The sequence below is a fragment of the Cygnus olor genome, chromosome 17, assembly GCF_009769625.2.
Source record: "Cygnus olor isolate bCygOlo1 chromosome 17, bCygOlo1.pri.v2, whole genome shotgun sequence".
NCBI lineage: Eukaryota > Metazoa > Chordata > Aves > Anseriformes > Anatidae > Cygnus > Cygnus olor.
Window position 1 is genome coordinate 5653009 of NC_049185.1, and position 24932 is coordinate 5677940.

The 24932-nt window shown below is 49.9% G+C and overlaps 2 protein-coding genes across 6 annotated transcripts; one reads left to right on the plus strand and one right to left on the minus strand.

Moving 5' to 3' along the window:
* Window positions 1–6373: 6373 nt before the first annotated feature.
* Window positions 6374–10507, plus strand: LOC121079553 (derlin-2-like). 5 transcript variants are annotated; one of them, XM_040576999.1, is made up of 8 exons: window positions 6374–6571; window positions 6678–6743; window positions 6933–7006; window positions 7323–7331; window positions 7493–7586; window positions 8555–8750; window positions 9169–9259; window positions 9859–10507. In XM_040576999.1, the coding sequence occupies exons 1-8, from the start codon at window positions 6479–6481 to the stop codon at window positions 9968–9970; spliced, it is 735 nt and encodes a 244-aa protein (XP_040432933.1). In that variant the 5' UTR covers window positions 6374–6478; the 3' UTR covers window positions 9971–10507. The 5 variants fall into 5 exon arrangements, with proteins under 5 accessions (XP_040432933.1, XP_040432934.1, XP_040432936.1 ...); XM_040577000.1 differs by having other exon boundaries at window positions 7326–7331; XM_040577001.1 differs by having other exon boundaries at window positions 6375–6571; window positions 6681–6743.
* A 2538-nt stretch (window positions 10508–13045) lies between these two features.
* SMARCB1 (SWI/SNF related, matrix associated, actin dependent regulator of chromatin, subfamily b, member 1) lies at window positions 13046–24732 on the minus strand. The gene is made up of 10 exons (XM_040576998.1): window positions 24505–24732; window positions 23169–23280; window positions 22477–22506; window positions 21318–21447; window positions 20600–20737; window positions 19850–19977; window positions 19119–19285; window positions 18483–18673; window positions 14342–14473; window positions 13046–13416 (listed from the first exon to the last, which is right to left on the minus strand). The coding sequence occupies exons 1-10, from the start codon at window positions 24595–24597 to the stop codon at window positions 13377–13379; spliced, it is 1161 nt and encodes a 386-aa protein (XP_040432932.1). The 5' UTR covers window positions 24598–24732; the 3' UTR covers window positions 13046–13376.
* Between the last annotated feature and the right edge of the window lie 200 nt (window positions 24733–24932).

Below are 24932 nucleotides of genomic sequence, written 5' to 3' on the forward strand. Positions count from 1 at the left end.
GAGTTCCAGCCTGTGGCTTGCAGGTGGCACATCCCTGGTTGTTGTGGACACTGAGAGGTGTCCTGGGAGCCTTTGAGGCAGGTGGGGATCGCTCCATTTCTAGCTCCCTAGATGGAAGCCAACACGTCAAAGCATGTCTCTAGTTGGATAGGAGGCAAAGGAATGCAGCTCACCCAGGCAGTGTGGTCTCCATCCATACCCTTGGGCCCTTACACCATGAAGCTGATACATCCTTCTCATTCCTGCTGCATTCAAATAAAAATACGTCTTTCTGCAATGGCCTGGTCAAGGGCTGCCTGTTTAGAACAGCGCTTTGTCTTGTTTTTCCAAGGCAGATACGTGCACATTCTTCTATTTAACAGAAGATAAAGGCCGTATTGGTCACAGTCCAAAGGAAATCCTAGAGGTATGTTTGCAGCTTCTGCTGGGCATCCCAAAGGGCTTTCTTCAAACCCCTGCTTATTTCACCTCTGCACCTGAGCTGTGCAGAGCCACTCTCTCCAAAACAGATTCCTCTCCAGATGCTGGTGGAGGCACCTCCTGCAGTCACTCAAACTCCTGACTTCGCAGGGGGCCAGCAGGTCTCCAGCACTACCGCAGGGACCTACCACCCTCTTCCCTCAAATACGTTCTCACTGAACTCAAACCTGTCATAATTAGGGGAAATCTGATGCCATGAGCACGGGAGATCAGCTATTTGGAGAATGTGACGGCAGTCTCTGTGCCTGTAATTACCTGGCTGCAGCAGTAAGTAGTAACCCTGCCAATAGGAAAGCCTATCAACATGTACTCTTTGATCTGCCGTGTGTGGAAAGGCTCCTGGACTTCACTGGTTTCACCCAGGATCCTCTGGACCAACCGCAAGAGGAAGAAAGGGGCCCCGTTTCCATCTGCGGGGCTTGGCTCCATGGGATGAATTCACCCTACAAACACTGCACTCACAGGACAGTCGGAGCTGTTCCCTGGCTGGGTGTTGGCCGTCTCCCAGGCTGTAGCCGGGCTGTTTCTGCAAGGCATTCTCTCTTTCCTGTAAGGGCTGTCACAGTGAAATACAAAATACCTCCGTCTGCTTGTCCTGACTCTTGCAGGTGTCACTCAGAACGCAGGAGCAGACAGGTAACATCATCCACAAACAAGCTGTTTTCTCGGGGCAACAGCCAGCAGCTCTGCTGGTTTATGGTGAAAGCAATGCTTATAAAACTTAGCTGTTAAAAGGGATTTTCTGCGTAGGAAGCAAATGCCCCGCTGTGACACCATTATTCCATTTCCAGCAGTTCCGTAATGTTCCTTAGAAAAAAAACTGCAATCTGTGTAAGGTCAAGACACTGTGTGACAACTTCAGGAAATGGGCTGCATTGCCGAGGCTTCTCAGGGCAGGGACCCAATGCTGACAGAGCCTCTGCTACCACACAGCCACTGGGATGCTCTCCAGCCCCGAGGAGACGCATGGGAGCTGAGTCCTGTGAGGACATGAGGGCTGATGCGGCCAAGGTAGCTAGCTGCTTTCACTTGCCAGCTAGGATTTGGGATGTCAGAAGAATGGCTCGGTCTCCTGTGCAGTTGACATTTTCATCCTCCTGATAAGCAATGGAGGTTCTCTGGGTAAACCAAGAAAGCCCAAAAGACTACTAATAATTGAAGAACCCTTTTCTCGGTCCATTTTGAGCTGTAGGTCAAGCTGTAGCTGAACTATTCCCTTTCCTTCATCCTTTGTACCATACTCTGATACAGGGGCCTGGTTGAAACTGGGTGACCTGAAGGCTGGGGAGAGCAAACCGGCTGAACAAAACCTCTGTGTGCAAGGGACGAGTGCTTACCTCTGCCACATGGCAGTAAGTGGTGCTGGATGTGCCTGTCAGAGGAGAGGGAAATGTGTGCAGGCGTGTCACAGCGTCAGACTCATCCTGACATCTTATTTAACACCCTCCTCAGACAGAACCTTTTCTTAGAGCTGTTCCCAGCTTATTGAGAGACACCTGGGCTGGGACACATACATCGTCCTGCCTCCCTGAGAACCAAAGTGCCAACGCTGCTTCTGATGCCTTGATATCCTTCTGATACCTCTTCACCAGCTGACAGCGTGCTCGCTTGTACGTGCTGCTGTTGTGCAGCTGAGCACAGACCTTCTTTTGTAGGAAACGAGCATTGTTTGTCGTTCTCGTGGTGATCTGGCCACAGTGGTTATGAAATGAGCGTTACAAAATGAATGCCCTTGAATGATATTCCCCACTGACAGCTGTGGGAGGTGACCTGGGGTGCAGAGAGCAGATCACAAGGCAGAAGAATGTAACAAGAGATTAAGCACTGGGGAAAACAAAACAAAACAAAACAAAACAAAGAACCAACAACTATGCTAAAAGACAGAGCTTTTCTTTTTTGATGTTCGTGATCAGAAGCTGTTTGGAAGAGGTGCTGTATTTGGATGTGTGACCAGGCTCTGCTCAAGGAGATTGAGGCTACATCTTCTTTCTCGTGATATGCCAGAAGCAAAGCTGTATTTTTGAACTAAAAAGCCATAAGAAATAAAAACAACACAAACTTTGATTTACCACAAACCCTGTGCAACCCACATGTCCTTGGAGGACTGAGCAATAAATGCTATTTTTAGTTTCTTTCTAATAAACAAGCAAATAATAAAAAAACAACATCCAGTTCTGTATGATTCATCTTCCCCTGACTTCAGCCATCAAACTAGAGAGTTAGCTGATGTGTGATAGGAAATCCTCCAGTGAAGGAATTTATATATGGCCATTAAACACGGAAAAGTAAATACTCCAAGTGCCTCGGGCGGTTATGATTACACGGCTTATCTATGCACCGCGGGTTCATGGAGCTGAGTTTCCAAAACTGGAGGAGAGACACTTCGTGACTGCTTTGTGGTGGATCTGGGGCTCTTGGCACTTGTCAGCCATGCTGCCAAGGACAGTCTGAGAGCAGAAACAAGCCCCCCAGGAGGATTCCTCTGGCCGTTGTGCCTTTCCGAGTGTGCTCCTCATGCAAGGCAGCTCCACTGATGTGGTGACCGCTCCTACACACGGGCTGGCAGTGACCTGAGGCACGGCAGCTCCTGGGGACCTTGTGCACGGCCTCACACCCTGCCCCTCAAACAGGCAGGGGGCTTGTTGTGGTGTTCAGGGGAAGCGAAGAACTGGGGCTCTACTGCTGGGGATGGAGCCTTAGTGAGGCCAAGGGACTCAGTGCTGGGTGGCCTGGGGATGAGCTGATGGCATGAAAGAGCAGAGGGCACATGTCACCAGATGGACACTCATTGAGATTGTGGCTGGGGGCTGGTTTCGGGCCCCACCAGCCTCTGACGGACCTGAGGCTCCTGCTGGAGGGCGCCGAGTGCTCGTTAGGGCTGTGCTGACACGGCGCACGGCTCCTCTCATCCACGACCCCACAGACTGCTGCCTGGGCGAAAGGGGAGCTGCTGCCTTTAAACAGAGCATCTGTTTATTCTTGAAACAATTAGTGAGGGCAGTTAGATCTTGAACTCGTTACTGAGCCCAAAACAATTATGATAAAAACAAGTTCCAGATGGGCTTTAGAGGAATTGTTTTTGTCTTTACTAAATTAGAAAGGATTCCATGTCTTCAAGTTCCTCTGGCATTTATGGACAGGAAACATGAATTACACACAATAATTTACTACAAACAAAGGAGATGAACTGTGCGACAGCCCATTTATCTTTGCTCATGTGCCTCCTTGAGGTTTGTGAGCTGCTTAACTCATGGGGAGAGTTTGAGCTTTCTTCTTTGTTTGCTAACTCTTTGCTGGTTTGGTTTGCAGAAATTGAGACGGGAAGCTGTTGAGTTTCTGTCGTGGGACGAAGCTCACCTGCCACCCCAGGCAAATGCTTGCGTGTTCGAATGCTTCTGCCCCATCCCTGGCAGTGCCCATGGCCAGGCTGGATGGAGCTTTGAGCAACCTGGTGCGGTGGGAGGTGTCCCTGCCCAGGGCAGGGGGCTTGGAGCAGATGACCTCTAAGGTCCCATCCATCCCAAACCATTCTGTGAGTCTGTGATTCCTTAAAATCACCCCAGAACTGGAGAAAACAAAATGAGAGGTAACAGTAGTGGCCTGTCACTATGTATTCACAAAACCATTCCCCTCAGGAAATATAAACATATGTTTTAATCAAAGGCCAAATGAATCCACAGCAAACAGTGCACAAGACCCACTCTCTCCTCCTGAATGCCCGGCGATGAGTGTGCAGCACACACCAGCTCTTCCTGCCCAGGAACATTGTCTTGTGAGCTGGTCTGTAGACTGCAAAAGCTCACAGTGCAACGGGTTACTGTCACTAAACCCGCACATGCACAGCTGGTAAACACTGCATGGAGGAGTTGCCTCTGGTGCCGTTGCGTTTCAGTTCTTCCCATGCCTGACTTGAACACAGACTGTGGGGTTGTGGCGATCAGCTCCCCAGGCAGGTCCCTGCTGCCAGTGCTGTGTTCGCATCAGCTTTGGGGCCCAGGCCAGGGAAAGGATGACAGGAGACAGGGCGGCAAAGCAGCTCCTGGGCAGCATTTCTGTTCTGGCAGTCCCTTGTACTGCCTTGCAGCTGAGACAAAGAGATTGGTTTGGCTTTTGGGGGGGTTTAATTGGATTCCGGGGTTTTACAGAAGGAACCATGTCAGCATCACTAGAGAGGGGCATAATGAGAGCCCAGCCATGCGGCTGGGCTGATGCGAGGTGGCGGGAGGACCATAAAATGTGACAAGGATTGTAATAAAGACTGAAGCTGCCCCGGGTGCCGTAATGCATGAAGTCAGCTTGGCTGGGCTCCGAAGGGAGTGAGATCACGGGCAGAAAGCAGCCTGGGAACCGGAGGTGTCACGGGGTTGTTTGGCCTCCTCCTGTGCGGGATGGGAGCTTCCTGATGCGTTTCATCACCTTCCCACTCTCCCCTCTTGGCTCATAGAAAAGAAGGCCTTAAGCAAAACCCTGGAGTAGAGCTCTCTAGTTCTGGCTGTTAAACAAAGGAAAAGAAGGAAAATGATAAACTGATGACATTTCTTTTACATTTCACGTAATGTCTGATTTGCACACAGTCCTCCACGTGGAGTAAGTGGGGTCGGTCATTTGGGTTCTCATCTCCGTGGAGCCAGTGAGGCTGAGCTCCAGGATGCCGACCTTCCAGCTGAGGCTCCAAATGTTTGTCTCCAGCCTTGGCTCAAGCAAGGTAGGGGCAGGAATCACAGGGCTTGGACTCTGCTTCTGCCTGTCCCCCTGCCTGCTTGCAGTGAGAGCAGATAGGAAATCTCTAATCCCCTATCCAGAGGAGCAGATCCTTGTTCATTCATTTCATTCATCATCCATTTGTTCGCTCTCTGTTCTTGCACTCGGTTGCAGTTGCCCCATCTGCTGGGGCTGTGCACCACCAGGGCGCAAAGCTGCGGCCGTGGGACATGTGGGCTGAAATAGCCACACGAATCCAGGCAGCGCTTTGAGAGCTCCTGGCCCTGATCAGCAGCTCTCCTTCCCCATAAGCTTGGCCCTTCTCACCTGCTGGAGCTCCCACCAAAAGGCTGTACCAGCACAGCCCAGCGCATCCCCCCGGCTGCAGTTCAAGCCCACGCTCCCCCTGGGCTCCGTTCCCAGCACCCCCAGCGCAGCTCGGACCTGCAGCGCCCTTCTGGGCACCGCAGCACCGGGGTGCTCAGCGACCCGCCCCTGCCTCGTGTGCCACCTGGCTCCTCTGCTCCTCCTCCCCAGTGTAAAGAGCAGCCAGGCGTTGGGACGGGCTGCCCGGGGAGGTGGTGGCATCACCATCCCTGGGGGCGTTCAGGGGGAGGCTGGACGTGGTGCTGGGGGACGCGGGTCAGCGGTGACAGCGGTGGTAGGGGGTGGTGGGACCAGGTGAGCTTGGGGGGCTTTGCCAGCCGTGATGACCCTGTGACTCTGCGCTGCTTTAACCTCGTGGTACCACCGTCCTGCTGGGTTTTGTTCACCGAGCAGCGGTCAGGGGGAGGTGGTGGCAAACACGAGGGCTCCCTCCCCTGCTGACACCGTGCTGGCGGCTTCTTGCAGGCACCCTGCGCTGCGCTGCCCGGCCCGGCCCGGCCCGGCCCGGCCCGCTTCCCCCCGGTCCCCGGCGGCGCCAGGCGCGCCACCACGTGCAGCGCGCGCTCTGAGGCCACGCCCCCGCCACGCCCCCGCCACGCCCCCGCCACGCCCCCGCCACGCCCCCGCCACGCCCCCGCCACGCCCCCGCCACGCCCCCCGTCCCCCCGCTGATTGGCCGCCCCCTCGGCCGCACGTGATCCCCCAGCCCCTCCCTCCTCCAGCCTCCCGCTCCCCTCCCACCCCATCCCCTCTCCAGCGGACCCAGCCGGCACGAGGCGCCCTCCCATTGGCCTTCCCGCTCCTCCTGCCGCGCCGCGATTGGCCGAGGCGGGGGCGTGCGCACGGTGACGGGAGGGGAGGGGGGGGCGTTAAAGGCCCCGCGGCGGGGCCGGGTGCGGGCCGTGCGGCCATGGCCTACGCGGGGTTGGCGCAGGAGTACCTGGGGGTGCCGGCCGTGACCAGGGCCTACACCACGGCCTGCGTGCTCACCACCGCCGCCGTGGTGAGGGGGAAGGGGGCGGGCGGGGGGTGGTGGGGGCGGCGGCGGCCCGGGGCGGCGGTGCCAACTCCGTCTGTGTCCGTGTCCGTGTGTGTCCGTGTCCCCGCAGCAGCTGGAGCTCCTCACCCCCTTCCAGCTGTACTTCAACCCCGACCTCATCTTCAGGAAGCTCCAGGTGAGGCCCTTGGGGGGCTCCGGGGGGGGGGGGGTGCCTCGCGGCCTCCCTGCCCCGCTCGGCCTCTGCCTCGGAGGCTGCGGGGAGGCCCCGGGGGTGCCCATGGGGCTGGGTGCCGGCTGCCGGGCCCGCACAGCCCCCCCCCGGCCTGGACCCCTCCTCCTCCTCCCCCTCTCTCTTCTGTTCCAGGTCTGGAGGCTGGTCACCAACTTCCTCTTTTTCGGGCCCCTGGGATTCAGTTTCTTTTTCAACATGATATTTCTGTATCCTTTGGTCGCAGTGAAGCTCCCTGCTCTCCTGGCCTAGGTGTAATCCCCCCACCCTCTTCCTCTCCGGGCTGATCTGGCTCGGCAGCCTGCTGGGGATGGGGACTTCCCTCAGCCCCCTGGGTCTGAGCTGAAGCCATTCCCCAGGCTGCCATGGGCGTGCCTGCAGCCACCCCAGCCAGAAGGCAGAAGAAGCCAGTGGGTGGCTGCAGCTCGTGCTGGGGAGCAGCACCCAGTCCTGGGGCTGAACCCTGGCCAGCTGCAGCAGGCTGGCAGCAGCACGGCAGCTGCTGTTTTCTTCCCCTGCGGTCAGCAGCGCGAGGTGGAGTTTGCTGTGTTGTGCTCCGGGGCTCGGACAGCTGGCTGGTGGCTTCCTGTGACGAGAGCTTGCAGCTGGCTGATTCCCTAAGTCGTGCTGGGGACACGGGGTGGCCAGCTGTTAATTTCCTATACTGCAACCCCTCCCTTCTCTCCTGCCCTCAGGTACAGGTACTGCCGTATGCTAGAAGAAGGCTCCTTCCGTGGAAGGACAGCTGACTTTGTCTTCATGTTCCTCTTCGGAGGGTTTCTTATGACAGTATCCTTTTGAGTTGGCTGAGGCCCTTTGGGCTCTTCTGAGGCACTGTGAATAGTGTTATATGCTATGATGGGCATGAGGTGGGTGTAGAAAACTGAACCATAGCTGCAATGGAGAACGTGGAGCTGCAAGTGTAGAGAGCAGGGTGCTCATGTGCCATCTGCCTTCAGCATGCTGATCATCATAAGCCCAGCCGTCTGTCCTGGCAACCTGTCGCTGGCTGGAGAGGCCATCACATGTCCCTGTTGTAAGACAAAATAGTCTGGATAGAGGAAAATATCTCCCTCCCAAGCATACAACCTCTTCTGAATGTCTTGCTGCTGTCTTACGCAGATGTCTTGAAGTCCTGCTCTCCCTCCAGAGCTCTGTGTGGAGCTGTGTGAGCTCTCAGTGCTGCTGGCCATCCTTGGCTGTTGCCTGCTCAGTGTCCAGCTGCCTGCAGCAGCCATGTGCTTGGCCTTAGCTGGATTTGGAGCCCAACTACAATGGGGATTTTCTGGCTCTGATTACCACCTTGTGTCCAGGATAAGAGGGCTGTGAATGGCAAGAGCCATTTCTCCTAAAATTCTTCCACAGAAGGGTGGTGCTGGATGGGATCCCACCCACTTGTGGCTTGTATTCAGAGCCAGCTCACAGGTGCTGTAACAGAGTGAAGGCCTGTCCCTGAAGGCCGCTCATGGTGGTCACTTTGTATGGTCACTTTGTAGAGTCACTGAGCTCCCTGGCCTCCGATGGCCCTAGTAAGCAGCTTAAGGAGTGAGCAATGTGGACATGCCACTGCTGAGTGTCTTGTTCTGGGGTGCAGGGAGGGAAGTGGGGTGTGAGGGGGGGATTGGTACATCTCAGCCAGCCCAGGAAAGGTTTGGGCAATGTCCTGCACACTGACTTGCTGGCTTAGCTGTGGCTTTCCTAGTCACGTGCATCCTGCGCCTGGAGGGTAGGTTTTTCCTTGACTCGGTAGTTCCTAGCTATTTGGTCTCTTTGCCAGCCTGTTTTTCCTGGGTCAGGCTTTCACCATCATGCTGGTGTACGTGTGGAGTCGCAGGAACCCCTATATTCGCATGAACTTCTTCGGGCTCCTTAACTTCCAGGCCCCCTTCTTGCCCTGGGTCCTGATGGGCTTCTCTCTGCTCCTGGGCAATTCCATCATCATTGACTTGCTGGGTAAGTCAGAGCGGGTGGGAGCTGGGGATGAGGGCACTCCACAGTGCTGCCAGTTCTGCTCTTGGTTTCATCTTATTTGAGATGTGGGCTTTTTCAAGTGAGCTGGCTGAGCTCTGTGACCTGCGTCTTGTTGTGTCCTACCCAGGACGGAAGCTGGGTGCGGGGAGCTCAGCCCAACTCTGGGGCTGTCTGGTTCTGCCCCACCTGCCTCTGCACCCATGTAAAGCACCATCACAGCAAACAGCCAGGCTGCTGGTGCTGCAGCGCAGGTGGGTCTGGAGGGAGCTGGGGCGTGGGTACCCAGCCGAGGGGTTCCTGGAGCTCTGTCTCATGTAGGCTCCCAGCAGCTCCAGTTCCACAGGGCAGGGAGGTGTGGCTGGGCCTAACCTGGGTGGCATCTCTCCGCATCTCTCCCCAGGGATTGCAGTGGGTCACATCTATTACTTCTTGGAAGATGTCTTCCCCAACCAGCCTGGAGGAAAGAAGTTGCTTTTAACTCCCAGCTTTCTGTAAGTAAAGCTGTCCTTTGTTTTGTTTTCTTGGGTTTGCTGCATTGCTTCAATAGCAAACTTGTTTGTTGCATTGTGGAATAACCTTGTTTTGGCTGTTACTCTTCCTGCTGCTGCCTTGTGCTAAGCCATAGGACCCAAATGCATGCCAGTAGCAGTCCAGCTCAACAGCGTATGCCTTTGCTGCAGCAAGCCCTGGCACTCTGCATGCTACACGTGTGTACACAGGGCACATAAAGCAGCTGCTGGTACTGGAAGTGTTGCTAGCTGAACTGGAGCCTTCTTACTGCTTGTGGAAATGCTGGACGCAGGCAGTTCTGCTTTATTTTTTTCTAAAGTTTCTAAAGCACTCCTGTGGTTTAAGAAAGCAGAACATGTTCCCCTGCATGCTAGGTATCACAGCTGTCCTTGAGGTTGAGGTACCGTTGCTGTTGCATGTTTTGCTGAGAAGCTGGTGCTTGTGCAGCAGGCCAGGGGCTGCTGGGTGCAGCCAGGCTGTGTGGGGGCTGGGATGTTCCTTGGGGGGCTGGGGGTTCTGTTTGTCCTCAGCTCCCTTTCCTAACCTGCCTGCTTGGTGGGATGGGCATGTCCCTTGCCAGGAAGATGGTATTTGACACACCCGAAGAGGATCCCAACTATAACCCCCTCCCTGAGGATCGTCTGGAAAACCAGCCTGGAGACCAGGACCTGAACCAGCAGCCCCCCCAGTAACACAGAGGATGCCTCTATGTGGCCAGATTCCTCTCTCCTAGCTGGGCTTACGCTGTGCCCCAGATCCCACTGGAATAATACTCGTTGCTGCCATTCTGCTGTGTCCTGTTTCACTGTCTGTGTGGGTAACCCATCTTCCTCTTGTACCAAGCGGCTCTGCAGAGCTCTGCACACGAGAACTGATGAACGCTTGTGGAGGTGTCCTAGGGACAAGGGCTGGAATTTATGCCATGGCTCCTGTTACCTGGTGGGGCATAAGTATCAAGCGGGGCGTTAAACCAGTTACTCATTGACTTGCTGTGTGCCAAGTCACTTCTGTCCTCTGTACAAAGACTGATCTCTGCTCTCACTGCTGTGAGACATCTGTGTGGGCTTCTGACCAAGTAGTACTTCTCACCGCAGTGTAAGCAGAACCTGGTCCCCAAAGGAAAACCTGCCGTAGTGGAATGCAGCTCAGCCTCTTCCATCTCTCTAAGTCCCCCACCCTCTTTCACTGTTTTTTCCAAAAAGTCTTTACATTAAAGTCTTTATTTTTCAGTTGTGTGTCCATTTCTGCCAGGGATGGAGGTAGCTAGGTCCCAGTACTCATCAGGACTTAGCTCAAAACTGCCAGGCTGCTTGCTCAAATGCTTCTTACTTATTTTTGATTCTTGTGGGCAAGATTCAGTCTAGCTGTAAGATGTTCTTCCCCTCTGCTGTAAGCATTACTGCAGAGTATTAGAAGGGCAGTGAGGTCTGGTTGGAGAAAGGGATGCCTGGAAAAAAGGGACAGGGAACAGAGCTGGAAGCTCGTTCTAGTCAGTGACTGGAAGTAGCACTTGACACCAGTAATAAAGGCTGCCTGAACATGCCCGTAATTCCACTCTTGTTGCATTTCTTAGTTCTGGAATGAAGCCTCTGAATTTTAGAAGAAACTAAACAAATTAGTCTGTAACATAACAGCTGGACTAAATGGATTTTGATCATTCTTGCTAGGTTAGTGCATGTGTGCTGCTACCCCACCTCAGAAGCTTGAGTAAATCTGCGGAGTATCTTACGATAGCTGTTAGCCGTGCTCTCTGCTCAGCTGCCTGCTTGCAAGCCACTGCTAAAGCTACAGAAATGTGAGTAACCAGCATCCAGGTAAACACGATACAGGAGCCCTGTGGCAAAGGATTAAATCACAGCCACCCCACTCTCACCTCCTTTGTGGGCTTCCCGTCAAAACAGCTTGTTTGTGAAAAAATTGAACAAGCTATTTTGCTGCACTTACGTTTCCCTCTAGGAAGAGGATGAAAGCAGCATACAGATGGTGATTTTTTTTTTCTAGGGGGCAGAGAGGTACCAGGGGCTAAGTGGTCTCAGACTAGACAAGTGCTTGCTGTGTGCTTTGCACATGACCTAATGCACAGCTGGTGTTTCAGTCCCTGGAAAAGTTTTGTCTGTAAGGTCTGCAGAACTGCAGCTGTGAGATGTAGAAGCTGGACTGTGCTTGGTGGGGGCTAGGATTAAACTAAGGAGCTGTAATTACAGGGTGGGAAAGCTGCTCCCAGCTGTTTCCTGGTAGCTGTGATACTTGGACAAAGCAGGCTGTTCTCATCTTTCTGGGACTTGGCCCCCTGGACTTTCCTGTCTTGTCTCTGGCTGCTTGGAGGGGAAATTCCCACAGCTTCTCTGGGTCTTGAGAAGCAGAGGGAGGTGCTCATAAGCCTCGACAGAAGCTCTCATCCTTGTGTGTCTTTGTCCATACTGCATTGTGAAGTTTAGGGTTACTTAACCGCAAGTTTCACAGCAATTCAAAAAATGCACGCCTGATGCTAGGTTTAAGGCTACGGCAGTTTTGTACTTGTTTTGATCACATTCCCTGAAGAGGCTCTTTGCAGAAGAGGCACCTGATCATAACAAAAAGAGGCTGAAGTGTTCTCAGGAAGAACTCAAGTTCTTCATGTCCACAAGGCAAAACACATTCTGCAAGGGAGGCAGCAGGAATTCCAGGTTTTGTTTCATGCACTGAACTATCTTTCACCCTCTGCAATAAGGAATAAGGGATAGCATACCACTCTGGCCCAGAAGTCTAGGCTAAGGCTGCAATAATATTAATTGTTAAACTACAAGTTCTTGGTTTCTGCAGGCTAATATCTGGAAGAAGTTCCCTCCCACCCAGGAATCAGAACTGGCTCTGCATTACTTGAGTCTAAACATGATAAATTAAAGCCAGAAAACAGATTTTGACTGTGCTAGCAGTGTGGGTGGACAAGCAAGTATCGTAAAACTGATTGGCTTTATCATAAAGACCTGAATGAAGCTGTCAGGCTGCCAGCAAGATCTGCCCTGCTTGCAATGCTTGTCAGTTCCTTGGAGTGAAGGGTAGGAACTCCATCAAAGAACTGGTGTACTGCAGCAGCAACATAGATTCTTAGTTTTTTAAGCAAGCTTGATTTTTTTTTAAAGTTCAATGAATTTTGTTTTAAGCTCTCCAGGGAAACAGGCTGTTCCTAGGGTTGCAAAATCCTGACACTGCAGTGCTAAGGGTATTCAAGACCATGCACTTTGTTTTGGATACTGTGTGCTGTAACTGGCAGCTATGTGGGTTGCTAGTGACCACAGCAAAGCCACTTGTTGAAGAGAAGCTGCAGTCTCAATTGGTGAGTGCAGACTTTAACTTCTGTACCAGTTCAGAGACATGGTCTTCCAGCTGCAGTTTTCACAGAAAAAAGGGTTGGAAACATCACACTTCACCAGGCTAATGGCTGACAGAAATTAATGTTACCTTAACTGAGTCACAAACTGTTCTATCACTGTCAATTAAGGCAGCTGGTGCTTGTGTTCACTGCAGGCTGTACCAAGTAGGGCAACAGCTTAGACCCATCCTTTAGAGTCAGTTGCATCTTCCAAGCCTCATTATCACTTTATCCCTGCAGCAAAAACATTTCAGACTGTTTTACCTGTTGAAGAAAAAGTTTCCTTCATGCTTTAGGAAAACTGAATGCATGTGGGTGTTCAGCATTATTATTAGGCCCTGGGACTGCTCAGTTGCTGTAACAGGACAAAACCAGTGTGAGATCACCACTCATTTAAAACTTACTGAACTCAACCTAGCAGTATGCATTCCTTTTATTTAAAAAGTTGTCCTAATAGTGCATGTTGCACCTATACAAAAGAATCTTTACACTGTCCACACACAGGTATATAAGGGCTCCAACAGCTGCCACAGGTCTCAGCTAGATCATGTGCTAATGCAGCGTTCCTGGTACGTGGCATTTAGGTGGAGGGGATGGGGGCAGAAGTCAGCAGTACTGGGAACTCTTGGCAAGTGGAATGTGTGTCCCCATCAGGGACAGAAAGACCCCTGCCAATCCTAGATCCATCTGGGGAGAGGAATACGGATAAAGTCTGTAGGAAGAGCACCAGTGTCACAACAGGAGGTTTACCAGGCTGGAGCAGTATTGGCCAAACGTCTCATGCGCCTAGGAAGAGAGAAAGAGGTGCAGTAAGTGTTGTGTTAGTCATGTGTAGTCGTGTGAAGTCTTACTAAAACTGATGCTTTTGGGGAGGTTACCACAGCTTTGTCATCTCCTTAGATTTATTGCCCAGATGGAATTCCTTGGTCACTTAAGAGTGCCCCTTCTACGACACTATTCAGCAACAGCTTTTAGGGCAATTTTGCTCATTAAGTGGGATAAAACCAACTGCTACTGAGAACTATTCAGCCATAGCTGAGAAGCAAAACCATTCTGAATGTGTTCATCAGCAGAAAAATACTCCTGAGAAAGAGCTGAGACAGCACATTTACTGTTCCCATAACGTATCTTTTGGAGAGATTCTAGCAGTTCACTTATACCTGCCAAAAGCAATTTAACTAAGTAGGAGCAAGTGCTCTTGACTTCCTGTTGAACACTGCTTAGTGGGTCTCTACAGCAAGCAGAGCTCCTCCTGGAACCATGGAAGTGCTCCCATGCTGACAAACAGGTCAACATCAATCAGGCCGGAGCTGGGACCTTGCCCATTCCTACATCAAACAGCACTTTATCCTACATAAAAGGAAGCCTTGTGGCAGGATGCTAGTTAGCATGAGAGTGCACGAAACTCCAGTGTTTTTGATGAATGCCTTCCTACAGAGACGAATCCCCCTCACAAGCAGAGAGCTCAAGGGAAAAAAAAAAAAGAAACTTTCCTTCAAGCAGGAGATAGTTGAAATAGATGCTAAATATTTGTGGAGTGAGGTGATAACAGTTTAATATCCTGAAGCAAAAAGGCTATGAGTTTCTGTTGTGGTGTGCGAGTTTGAAATCCTGCCAGTTGGCTCTCAGAAGAGAGAGACAAACATCAAAGCTTTTAACTTCTGTCTTAAAGACAGGCCAGAATGAGAACTGTCTGAACGAGTGGCAGCACCTTGTATTTCTGTCCTGGTCTCTGATCTTCTTCTCCATCTCAGCATCTGTGAGGGTTTCCAGAAGAGGGCACCACTGGTCAGCATCCCCCGTGTTGCGAATCGCGATTTCCACAGTTGGCAAAGGGTTCTCGCTGCAGCGGCAGGGCAGAAGGCAACAAAGCAAGATCTGTCAGTGGTCACAGTTACCTCTGGGTTATCAGTCCAGATCCAAGACACAAGCACAACAGAGCATTAAAAGTTTTTCAGGCTTCAGCGTTCGCTTTTAGCCCCACTTAGCCCAGTCTGGTTCTCAGAAGTACCCCAGGGACAGACAGTTACCATATGGTGGAGCCTGAAGTTTCTGGGAGACCAATTATTACCTCTCTATAACCACAAGAGAGGGGGTACATCAAAGCTACTGTGGCTGAAGCACTTCACTCCCATTAAGGCCATTATGTACCTTGCTCAGTGTTCAAACACAGCACAGGCAATGTTCCTATCTGTTTATTGATGCGGGGAGCACTTTTCCCAGAGCAGTAGCTGAGCAGGTACTGTCAAGGGGGCTCTTCCACCTAGTTCTGCTATTCTTAACTCTCACTTCCTAGCTGCAGTTTGCCTAGTACACCTCTAACAGCTCTTCCCTGGCACGTCTGGCTTTCTGGAAGCCTGGCAGAATGGAAACCTGACAGCAGAACAAGGATTGTTCTCCCAGTTGCCATGGAAGGGGTTGTCTTTTAGGACCTGCTGTTGCAACCAGAGACTGTGGTTACACCCAGCACGACCGATGAAGCACAAAGCTCAGTCCCAGATCACAAGATTGCTCCTCAGAGATCTGTCTGCCCTGAACAGCTGTATTATCACATGCACAAAAATGTTTACTGCTTCATTAGCCACTTTTCAGTAAAAGTCAACAGGAACTGACCAGGAGTAGCTTCCCAAATATTGACAGTGGAGCTGGAAGCCCAGCATAAATACAGAGGAGCCTCAGAATGTAAATGTTTGCTTTGAATTCTAGAAAGCAACTCAGCCTGAGCTGCGCAAGTGTGCGTGTACGAGGAGCCCTCCCGCAGGTGTGTGCAAGATCCAGATCCTTCCCCAGGGACATGCCTCCATGCAGGATTTCAGCACTCACACATGGCTGTCTCAGCCACAGGAAGGAATTCAAATGCTGATCGCCACAGGAACAGACAATCTATATCAAAGCTATTAAACAAAAAATTAATCCAAAGCTTTTGGTATCTGCTTCTGGAAGGAAACTTTAGTCAGATCTACCTCCAGGATTGTGGATGTCCACCAAGCAACAATCAAATCCAGGAAATTCATCGTAGCCACAACATGCTACAAATTCCAGACTAACTGCTAGATCTTGACTTGGTAATATGGTCTCTACCTCTTTTACTGTGCTCAGCGCTGAGCACCCACTAGAATTAAATAGGGGCTGTAAAGCTAGCCTTGTGAGCATTGCTTATGTGCAAGCCATCCACGTTTCTGTAGCATAGAATCAGACATAAAATGAAAAATCCTCCCTCAGCTCCTAACCTCTAAAGAAACAGAGCTACACCCCCCCCATTGGTTTTTTAAACAAGAGGTGCTGGCAGAATGACTGCAATGCCCTGTCAGCTGCAGGATTTCCACTGGAGAGTGGAGTCCAAGTGGCAGTAGCGTCACAGGCACACCAATACCCAGGTTTCCTTTGGAAGGGCAGCTCCTCAGGAAAGTGGGCTTGGTGTGTGAGGGAGCATCACTCTGGCCTGGAAGGCAAAGCCCTGGCTATGAAGCACTGTGTGCTGCCCCTAGGAACAAGTCAGCAACGAGGCAGGAAGCACTGCAGCACACCATCCCCCTGAAAATCCCACCTGCATCATTACCTGCCTGCTTCCTGTCCTGCCACTTCCGCCGGGCTCTCAAGTTCTTTGTTTTGCACAGAGCAGGCCAGCTGAAAGGACAGCCCTGGAGTTCATCAACTAAACAAGAGTTTCACCTCTTCCCTCAGATGATTAAGAGGCTCATGACTTCACAAACCCCCAATCCCTGGAGATATTAAGGTTCTTTTGATATATCTGAAGCAGACCCTTTCCTTACATCGGTGGAATGACTTCGGAACAACCCCCACTCCTGTGGTTTGGGAATTCAGGAACTAACCAACCACAAAACCCAAATATCATTAATCAACAGGAAGGTTTCAGAAGTACTCCTTTGCAGGAAAAAAAGAGGGAATAAGAGGGCATGTTTGTACTATGACACAAAACAAGGCTTAAATTAAGTGTTTTTCCCTCTGAACAGTTCACGGCTATGTATGTTGTTCTTTTGGGGTTCCTCTTCCTGTTTTTGATTCTCGCCCTTTACAATACTGCAACAAGCTAAAGAAGGCCTGAAATCTACCTATTTCAACTACCCCTAAATTGAAGCACTCCTTAGCAACTAGAGATGGATATATGTTTTTAGAGGGCATAATGTAAAGTTGGCATTAATCTGATACACCTGCGAGAGCCTGGATAGCGTTGAATAAAACCTTACTTGCCGTGAGTTAGAAAGATCGATACAAAGGGAGAAATGAGCCCCCCCAACAATTAAGTATGTACACAGATTAATTTTGGGATTCAGGTATCTGCAATAGGAGAAAAAGCACAGGAAAGTGGCACAGGAAAGGCATCACGTTGCCATCTATTACCTCATCAGTTCTCTGGAGCACATACCCATTGCTCTTACAGGTGATGTGATCCCACACGGGATCTGCAAATATCAATCAGCTGTCATGGATGGCAACGTAGAAGTCACCTCCCCACCTCTATGCTAAGAGTTCAGTTTCCATGTGGTCAAGAGCCCCTCTCCACTGTCTCATATGAACCACGTTGGGGATCATTTTAGAAGCAAGTTTCCTTAAATCGACCTCTTCAGAACTGGTGTCAACAGCACCTTTCCCCCACCTCTGCAAATACATCATTTGCTGAACTCTCAAACTTCCTCAAGTAACACCATGGCGCGAGGTCAAAAAAAACCCGCCAGCACGCATTAAGGGATATTTACAGACTGCAGACTCAGCAACATATGGAGGATAACATCAGTACAGTAACTTGCCACAGAAGACGGCACGGCACAACTGGAAATGATTATTATTAGGAGACAAGTTACAAAGCTGACTAATCAAACCTGACACTGCTGCATTCCAGCTATGAGAACAGCCTCTGATCAAGCCAACTTTAACTTCAGTCACGGTAGAGAGCTGCAGTGTCAGTCTGCCCTAGCTCAAAATACCAAGGCTTGAGAGAGCATATGGCCCAAGTCAGGCAGAGCTCATGAAACAGAAAAGCACTGGTCATTCACATACATTAGAAGAAGGAGGTACAAGGTGTTCTGTCACTGTTAATTACAACAGCCTTTCTCTCTGTGGCAAAAGCTGATGTTTCACTGACATGCCCCACCAAAAGATACTTGAGCAGAAGCAGAGGCTGGTTGAGCTGCACCAGGCTCTACTTTAGAACAAAACACAGCAGGTGCTAGATCAAACTGCTTCATTTGTTCACCAGTTAGGCAGCCAGTGACAACCAGAGAGAGGACTGTGTCTGAGATGTGACTACACAAGTGTCACTAATGTTCCGAGCGCTTTGGTTAGATCCACCACTAGCATTCCTGTTATCCAGAAGAGTCCACCTATTTCATACAAACAGTACACGATGCTCTAACGTGCCTCTTGTACCTCACCAGTAACATCTAACCACCCTGTGATGTGTGACACAGTCACTTCAAGGCAGACAGCCACCCAAAACACTGAGGAAAAAAGGAAACTGTCTACACTGCTAACTTTGCACAAGCAGTGGTCTTTAAATGATACTGTCTCTATGGAGATCTCTAGATAATGAAATATACAAAATGATGCCCAAGAAAGAAAAGGGCTTTAGTTGCACCCTACATTTCTCATCTGATAAACTTGTTTAAAAAGCACGTGGTTTTATGAGCCAGTGGGCACATGAATGTGAGAAGCCAAACACTGTTGCCATGGAAAAAAAAAAAGTAGAGGAGGATAGAGTGGGCGTAAGCCCTAAGGACCAATTTCAAATTTAACTTTCTGCATCAGGTTGGCTGTTCAAGATTCATTGATACTAACAGCCACGAGTAAGAACACACATCCACACTCCTGCTAGGAAGGTGACAGTTCTGTACCTGAAGGCGTATGTCTTCTGATGCCAACTCAGCTGTCCTCGGATGCTGTAGGCAATAGTAGTGACAAACTCCCCGCCCAGACCAAGCTCTGAGCACAGCTTCAAGGCAAACTTCTCTGGTGAATTCTCCTTCTCTGACATATCCCATTCGAACTGGTCTACAAGGGAGATGTTCCCTACATGGATGTTTAGCTGGAGACAAGGAAAGAACAAGTCATTTGTTTCCATCTCTTGCAATAGTTTGTCAAAGGTAATTTAACTTAGGAGGTGGAGGCTGGAGAAGTGGAGAAGTAAATCCTAGTTCATTACATCATTACATCTACAGAGCTCCTTAATTGAATTCTTAAGTTCAGTAACAAAGACAACTCAGCTTTGGTCACCAAGGTTCAGTTCTTACAAAGGAAACCACAATGCTTTAAATGAACTCTTTCATCATCTCAGGGGTTGGCACATGAATGTTTAGTAATCTGCTACCGTGGTCTTGTTCTCAATACAAAGGACAAAATCTAATCTGGACACAGGACTGGAATTAAGAGCTCCTTGGCTTTGAGGGAAGCCTTTGTACTCCTCCTCCCCTGTAACATAACCAGAGAAATGCAATTGGTTCGGTTCTCATTCTACTGCTTTCCTGTATTACCTTAATAATAACTCGTTGGTCTGACTGATCTTCTAGAATACTGTCCGTTGGGTATGACTCGATCTGTTGTCGGATGGCAGAGGCAATAGCAGGGACAAACGTCAGAGGATTCAAATCCAGGTCATCGCAAAGAATCTCAGAGAACATTTCTGGGGTCATTAGCTTTTCTGATACAGAACAAGAACAAACAGACACTTAACTTTCTCAGCCACCAATGCCTGCCATTTACAGAATACACAAAATTAAGCTTATAGTGTGAAGAGCGGAATTCTAAACGCATCACGTTTTGCTGATGAAAGGGGCTTTTGTCCCAGGGTTGTACACGTGCACACCGACACTGGGATTTGACCTGTATCAGCTTTCTTTACTTGCCCCATGGAGATAACACAGCTACGGTCTAATAATCCACATATGTAAAGGAGCCATACATATTAATTGTTTGGTATTTAAGTATAGCAGCTGACAGAATAGTTCCATTAGGCTGCTGAGCTGATGAACCGGGTCAGGAGAACAAGCCAGTTAAACTCTTCAGACTACATGCATCCAGGAACAACTGGAACTCATGGAAGTGGCAGGGCATCTGCTACGAGACACGAGAGCTGACCACAACCCACCAAGTGACAGGGCTTTAAAGCTTTGTGTGTATGGGGCTCATGCTTGTTCTCTCTTCATACTCAGTGATGAATGCAACAGTATCTCTCCAGCCTCAGGAAACCCTCCTTCCTACATACCATTCATGTTCCATGTAAACGCATCTCTGAGTTTCTGCCCATCAATTTCCATATCGAGCCTGATAGGAACCAGAACCTCCGGCTGGGATGCATTCTCATGGATGACTGCTGGGTCATGGTCATCGAAGCTAATACAAAGAGCAACAATACAGTATTTGCGCTAGAAAATGATACATCTGGCATCCTCCATAGAAAGAAGGAGCTGTTTGTTGGAAACCATCCCCATACTCCAACTCCCCAGTCTTTAGACAGACTCCTCAGGACGGGTACAAAGCTATGGCAACCAATAGCGAGTTTATCACCTTTTATGCACCTATCTTAATACATTTCTGCAAATAAAACAAGGATGCCTTTCTAAGACAATGTTTTATCCTGTTTTCCTCAACTTTTACATGGGAAATGAAAGCAGCCTTTTTCAACGAATAAATTAAAGTTACAGGAATATGTCAATGAGAGGCAGTCTCAGTCCTTTGCAGAGAGGGTTTTGCAGGCTCCTCAAATGACAAATGCTTAGCAAATCAGCAGAAAGTACAAGGAACTGATCAGGAAACGTATCGACCATTTTCCTGACAGAAGGAGAGCCTCCTCTCTGAGCCACAGATGGCTGCTGTAAAGAAGAGCCTCACAGCATACAGTTGAACTAAGAACCTCCAATTTAGGGAACTATAGGCCTCATCTATTAGAGAAGAAATGCAGACCCTGGCAGTACGTCATGTTGGTGACTATGCTTTTCAGAAGAAGGAAGCTTACCACAGGGGGAAAGTCCTCTTCTTATCCCTGCCCATGCGATTTCTGTTAATCGTTGTTGAGCACGGCACCGCATCCAGGTGATGAGAGCTGTTGGGCAAAGTCGGTACCCACTGGTTGTTCCTCTTTGCCTTCTGTTCTCTGAAGAAGAAGAATGGATGTTAACCTGCAGACCCTGAACACCACTGCTGTTATTTAAGGAATAGTATAATTTTAAATTACGAGCTCCTGCCTAATGATAGTTCGACTGAGAACTCATATTCCACGCTAGCCTCCAGGAAGCCCATTCTCCAGATCATAACTATTCCTCATATATGAGCCCAGGTGTGCCATTATAAATACTAGGTTCATATTTGGATTTTCTATCTGTATTTACAGAGGGGCTGCTGAGAAATATGACGTCTCCAGCAGACGGTACGTGTACGAAGTGTTCTGCAAAACATCTGTTACAGTTGGAATGGAGCAATCGCAAAATGAGCTGCATCATCAAACACTAATGTTTTTCTTCCTGTTGTACGTGGGCAGTAACCTAATCCTTACATTCTGAAGATCTTCATTTGCCCAACTCTGTAAATGTATGCTAGCACAGACGGGCAAGCATCCTCCTGGGCAAGGCCCTGGGTTTATGTGATTTCTAACGGGACAGGACAGCACTTCTTATCCACGCCAACGCCTTCCAAGCAGCTCTGTTCTGATGTTGGCCCTCACCAATGCTGGTTACCTGAGGTAGGTGGGAGGTTCTGTGCTGATAGACACTGCCTTGTACTTCTCATCATTTCCATCCAAGATCTCTTCCACTTCAGAGGCCTTTAACAGTGTCACACTAGTGGCTAATGTTGTATAGCCGTGATCTATTACCAAGAAAGATACCAGTAATTAACATGGAAAAGTACTACATAGCAATATGGCATTAATAAGCTGAAGAGTGAAAAGCCCTTCCTGCCAGGTGGGACAACAACAGGTTACCAAATGGTGTGAGTGTGTGACACAAAAGTGCTTTGGGCTTCATTTGTCTTCTTGCAGAAGGAGTCCGGACACAAGAGAGTTAGAATTGCATGGGCTTCTCTCAATTATTATCACTGTACTTCACAATAGCATCCTAAACCTACTTTGCAGACTGGATTTACCAGGAGACCCTGGGAACTGTACTGGGCTTCTAGAGTAGGGAGACATTCGACCAGAGAACTAAGATGTGGCTTTTATCAACCATGGATGAACCTAGTTCTTCCAGGGTGCAACTTATTTACAGAACATACTCGTTTCTTCTAGGAGATTTACTTGAGATGGAAAAGAATGTTAGCAAAAAAAAAAAATCCAAAACACCTGGAAAAAAGTCCTTAAATCCTCATAAACATTAGTTTTAAAGCTTATCTAATGTGCTTTTATTTAAGGGGAGAAAAACATTTTTTTCCTACCCTGAGTTGCCTTCTGCAATCACATGGTTTAGCTCTGCACATCTACAATGATGTAAAATCTCTTTCACAACCTTCTGAGGGGAAAAGCCCAGAAAACTATAAATCCTCAGTGGATTTAAGGTTGGAAATGGAGAGTTAACGGTCAATACAAAAGCAAGTCACTGGACAGACACATTGGACATCAATGAAAGCTAAGCCAGGGGAGCACAAACCAGCAAGACTTGGAAAAGGGGGAGAACCTCAGGACAGATCTTGCTGAATTGCACAAACCATCTGTGTCTGAGAGTCCCTTAATGTTCTGAGAAAGAAAAGTTCAGCATGTGATGAGGATGCACAATTAGGACGACCACAGGGAGAGATCAGAGGAAGACGATGAGACATTAATGTATACTGTAACAGCACCAAAGGTCACAGTGGAGATTCCTACTCTAGCACAGCTAATAACAACACACAGATAAGACTTACATCTCCTGGGACTGTGAGACCGCTGATTTTCTGTTGGGAAAAAAAAAAAAAAAGAGAGCAACAGGTCACCAGGACACTTGGAGGAAGGAGACATAAGTCTAGAATGAACTATTTATTTTATTATGCCTTAGCCTGAAGAGTGCATGACAAGTTCTATTGCTAAGAAATATAACTGCTTTTTATTAGTCTCCCATCAACTATAACACCAAGACAGCTGTATTCTTACTGTAGCAGTTACATCAGTAGCAACATACCACCACAAATTCCGGGAGCCATAAACTTTCAGTCCTTGCAAGAACAGAATTTAAGTAAAGATGCACATTTTCAATGGGACATCCTTGCAACATTCCTGCCTGTTTGACAAAAGGGACAAAAATGGCCTTCTCTGCCAACAAAAGTCTCTTCTAAAATGGTATTTATTTTGAGACGTGGCTTTTGCATTTTGATGAATGCAGCCAACCCCAGGAAAGCCACAAGGCTCATTTTGATTTCAGATCATGTTTGATCAGTTCACATTCTCTGCAAGGTAGAACCAGGAGCTAATGTGCCATTGCTGCAGGCTGCTCCATCACCGAGGTGATGAAGCCCTCTGCAGCGTGAATCTAAAGCAATGTTCACAGTTGCAGAAGCTTCTGAACCTCAGAGAAAGTTTTTCAAGGCAATCTTTCAGACTTCAGTACTCATCTTCTCACCATGTGAAGATGCCACTATCTTCTTCCTTTCTTCCACAGTGGCTAGTCGTCTCCAGAGTGAGGGGTATCTCTTGTACAGGGAACCCCGAAACATACGCAGGTAATTCCCCACCTACAGGAAGAAAAGCAGAAGCATAGCCTGGAAATGTATTCCATTCAGAGAAATTCTGAGCAGAAGCTGAAATGAATTCAGCTCTTTGTAATGATGCCAGACCTCAGGAGAAGATTTTTTTAAACGTTTTTTGCAATTGACTGTGTTGGGTTTAGCATTATAACACACAATTTTTGCAGCAATACAGAAAACAGCTTTTATGAGCTCTTATTTCACTAGCCTGATAACAAAGTCCTATCTATTGACAAAAATCAATTTAATAGGAAAAAAAAAAACACATTTGTTTACATGTATTTTTGAACAATTTTAACTTTACTTCAATTGCTGTTTCAATGCACAATGCTCTGTAGGAATTTAATCAAACCAGATACCCAGCTCTCTGACAGTGTCACTTTCACATTGAACCTCTGTGTCATCCAGACATTGCTTGGATAGAGCAAACACCCCAAGACTGCCTTTGGTTTTATTTTAAAACCTCTGAACATGCAAAATATGATCACTGCCAGAAGTCCCGTTCCAAACTTACTTAACACCTGTACAGCAGCTCTGCTCTTCCTGGCACAACGTCCTCACTTGTGCTGAAGGCTACAGCAAGCCTTGCTGAACAACAGCAGGATTTATAGACTCTGAAACCAATTTTTCAGATGGGTGCTACGCTCACAGCGTGCCACAAAGGGCTTTTATTCCTTAACAAGAGTCTTTTTGATCTTAACGTCCACATTCAGATAATTTTTAATTGTCTCTGTTGCTCATCAAGAGATGAATTAGTGGCAGGCAGAAAAGGCAACCCCTCTTCCTCTTCCACGTGCGTGGCACGGCGATTTCACCGATGTGCTGCCTGCAGCGCCGGCTCTTTCAACCCTCGCACTTCTCGGCTCTTACAACCCTCACACTTGTCACAGGAGGCCCCCGAGCCCCGCTGCAGAGGCCCAGCAGCCACCCAGCGCTCCAGGACCCCCCTTTCTCCACCGGGTGGGGCCGGAACACGCTTGTTTTCCCCCCCGCTTCCACCCGTGGCGGTTTCTGCGGTGCTGAAGCGGCCTTGTCCCGGCTCCCCGCGGCCAGAGCGGGCCGAGCACCGTGCCGGGAGCGGGGCGAGCCGCCGTGCGGCGGCGGGGCTCAGCCCCCGGAGCCCCCGTCCCGCTCCGTGCAGCCGGGCGGCCCCGCAGCCCCCCCCCCCCCGGCCCCGCTCCCCCCGCCGCCGCCCGGCCCCATTGTCCGCACCTCGGAGCCGATCATGTAGAACTCGCCGTCCTCCTCCAGCTGGAACTTGACGGGCTTCTGCCCGAACGTTTTGCTCAGCGCCATCATCATCATCGCGGCGGCGGGGGCGGCCCCGGCGGCCTGGCGGGGGCTGAGGGGCCGGCGGCGGAGCGCAGCGAGCGGGGGCAGCGCCGCGGCCTACTCGGGCTCGGCTCCGCGCATGCTCCCGCTCGGCGGCCCCCAGCGGCGGCAGCGCCCGGAGCGGGGCGGGCTCGGCCTGGCCCGGCCCTTCCCGGCCCCCCCCACGCCCTGCCCGGCCGCTGCCCGGCCCCTTCCCGGCCCGGTGCCCCGCGCCCTGCCCGCCTTCAGCCGGCCCTGCCCGCCCCTTGGCGCCTCGCGGTTCGCCGAGGCCGTTAACGGCCGCGCTGAGGCGAAGGCAAGGCGGCACG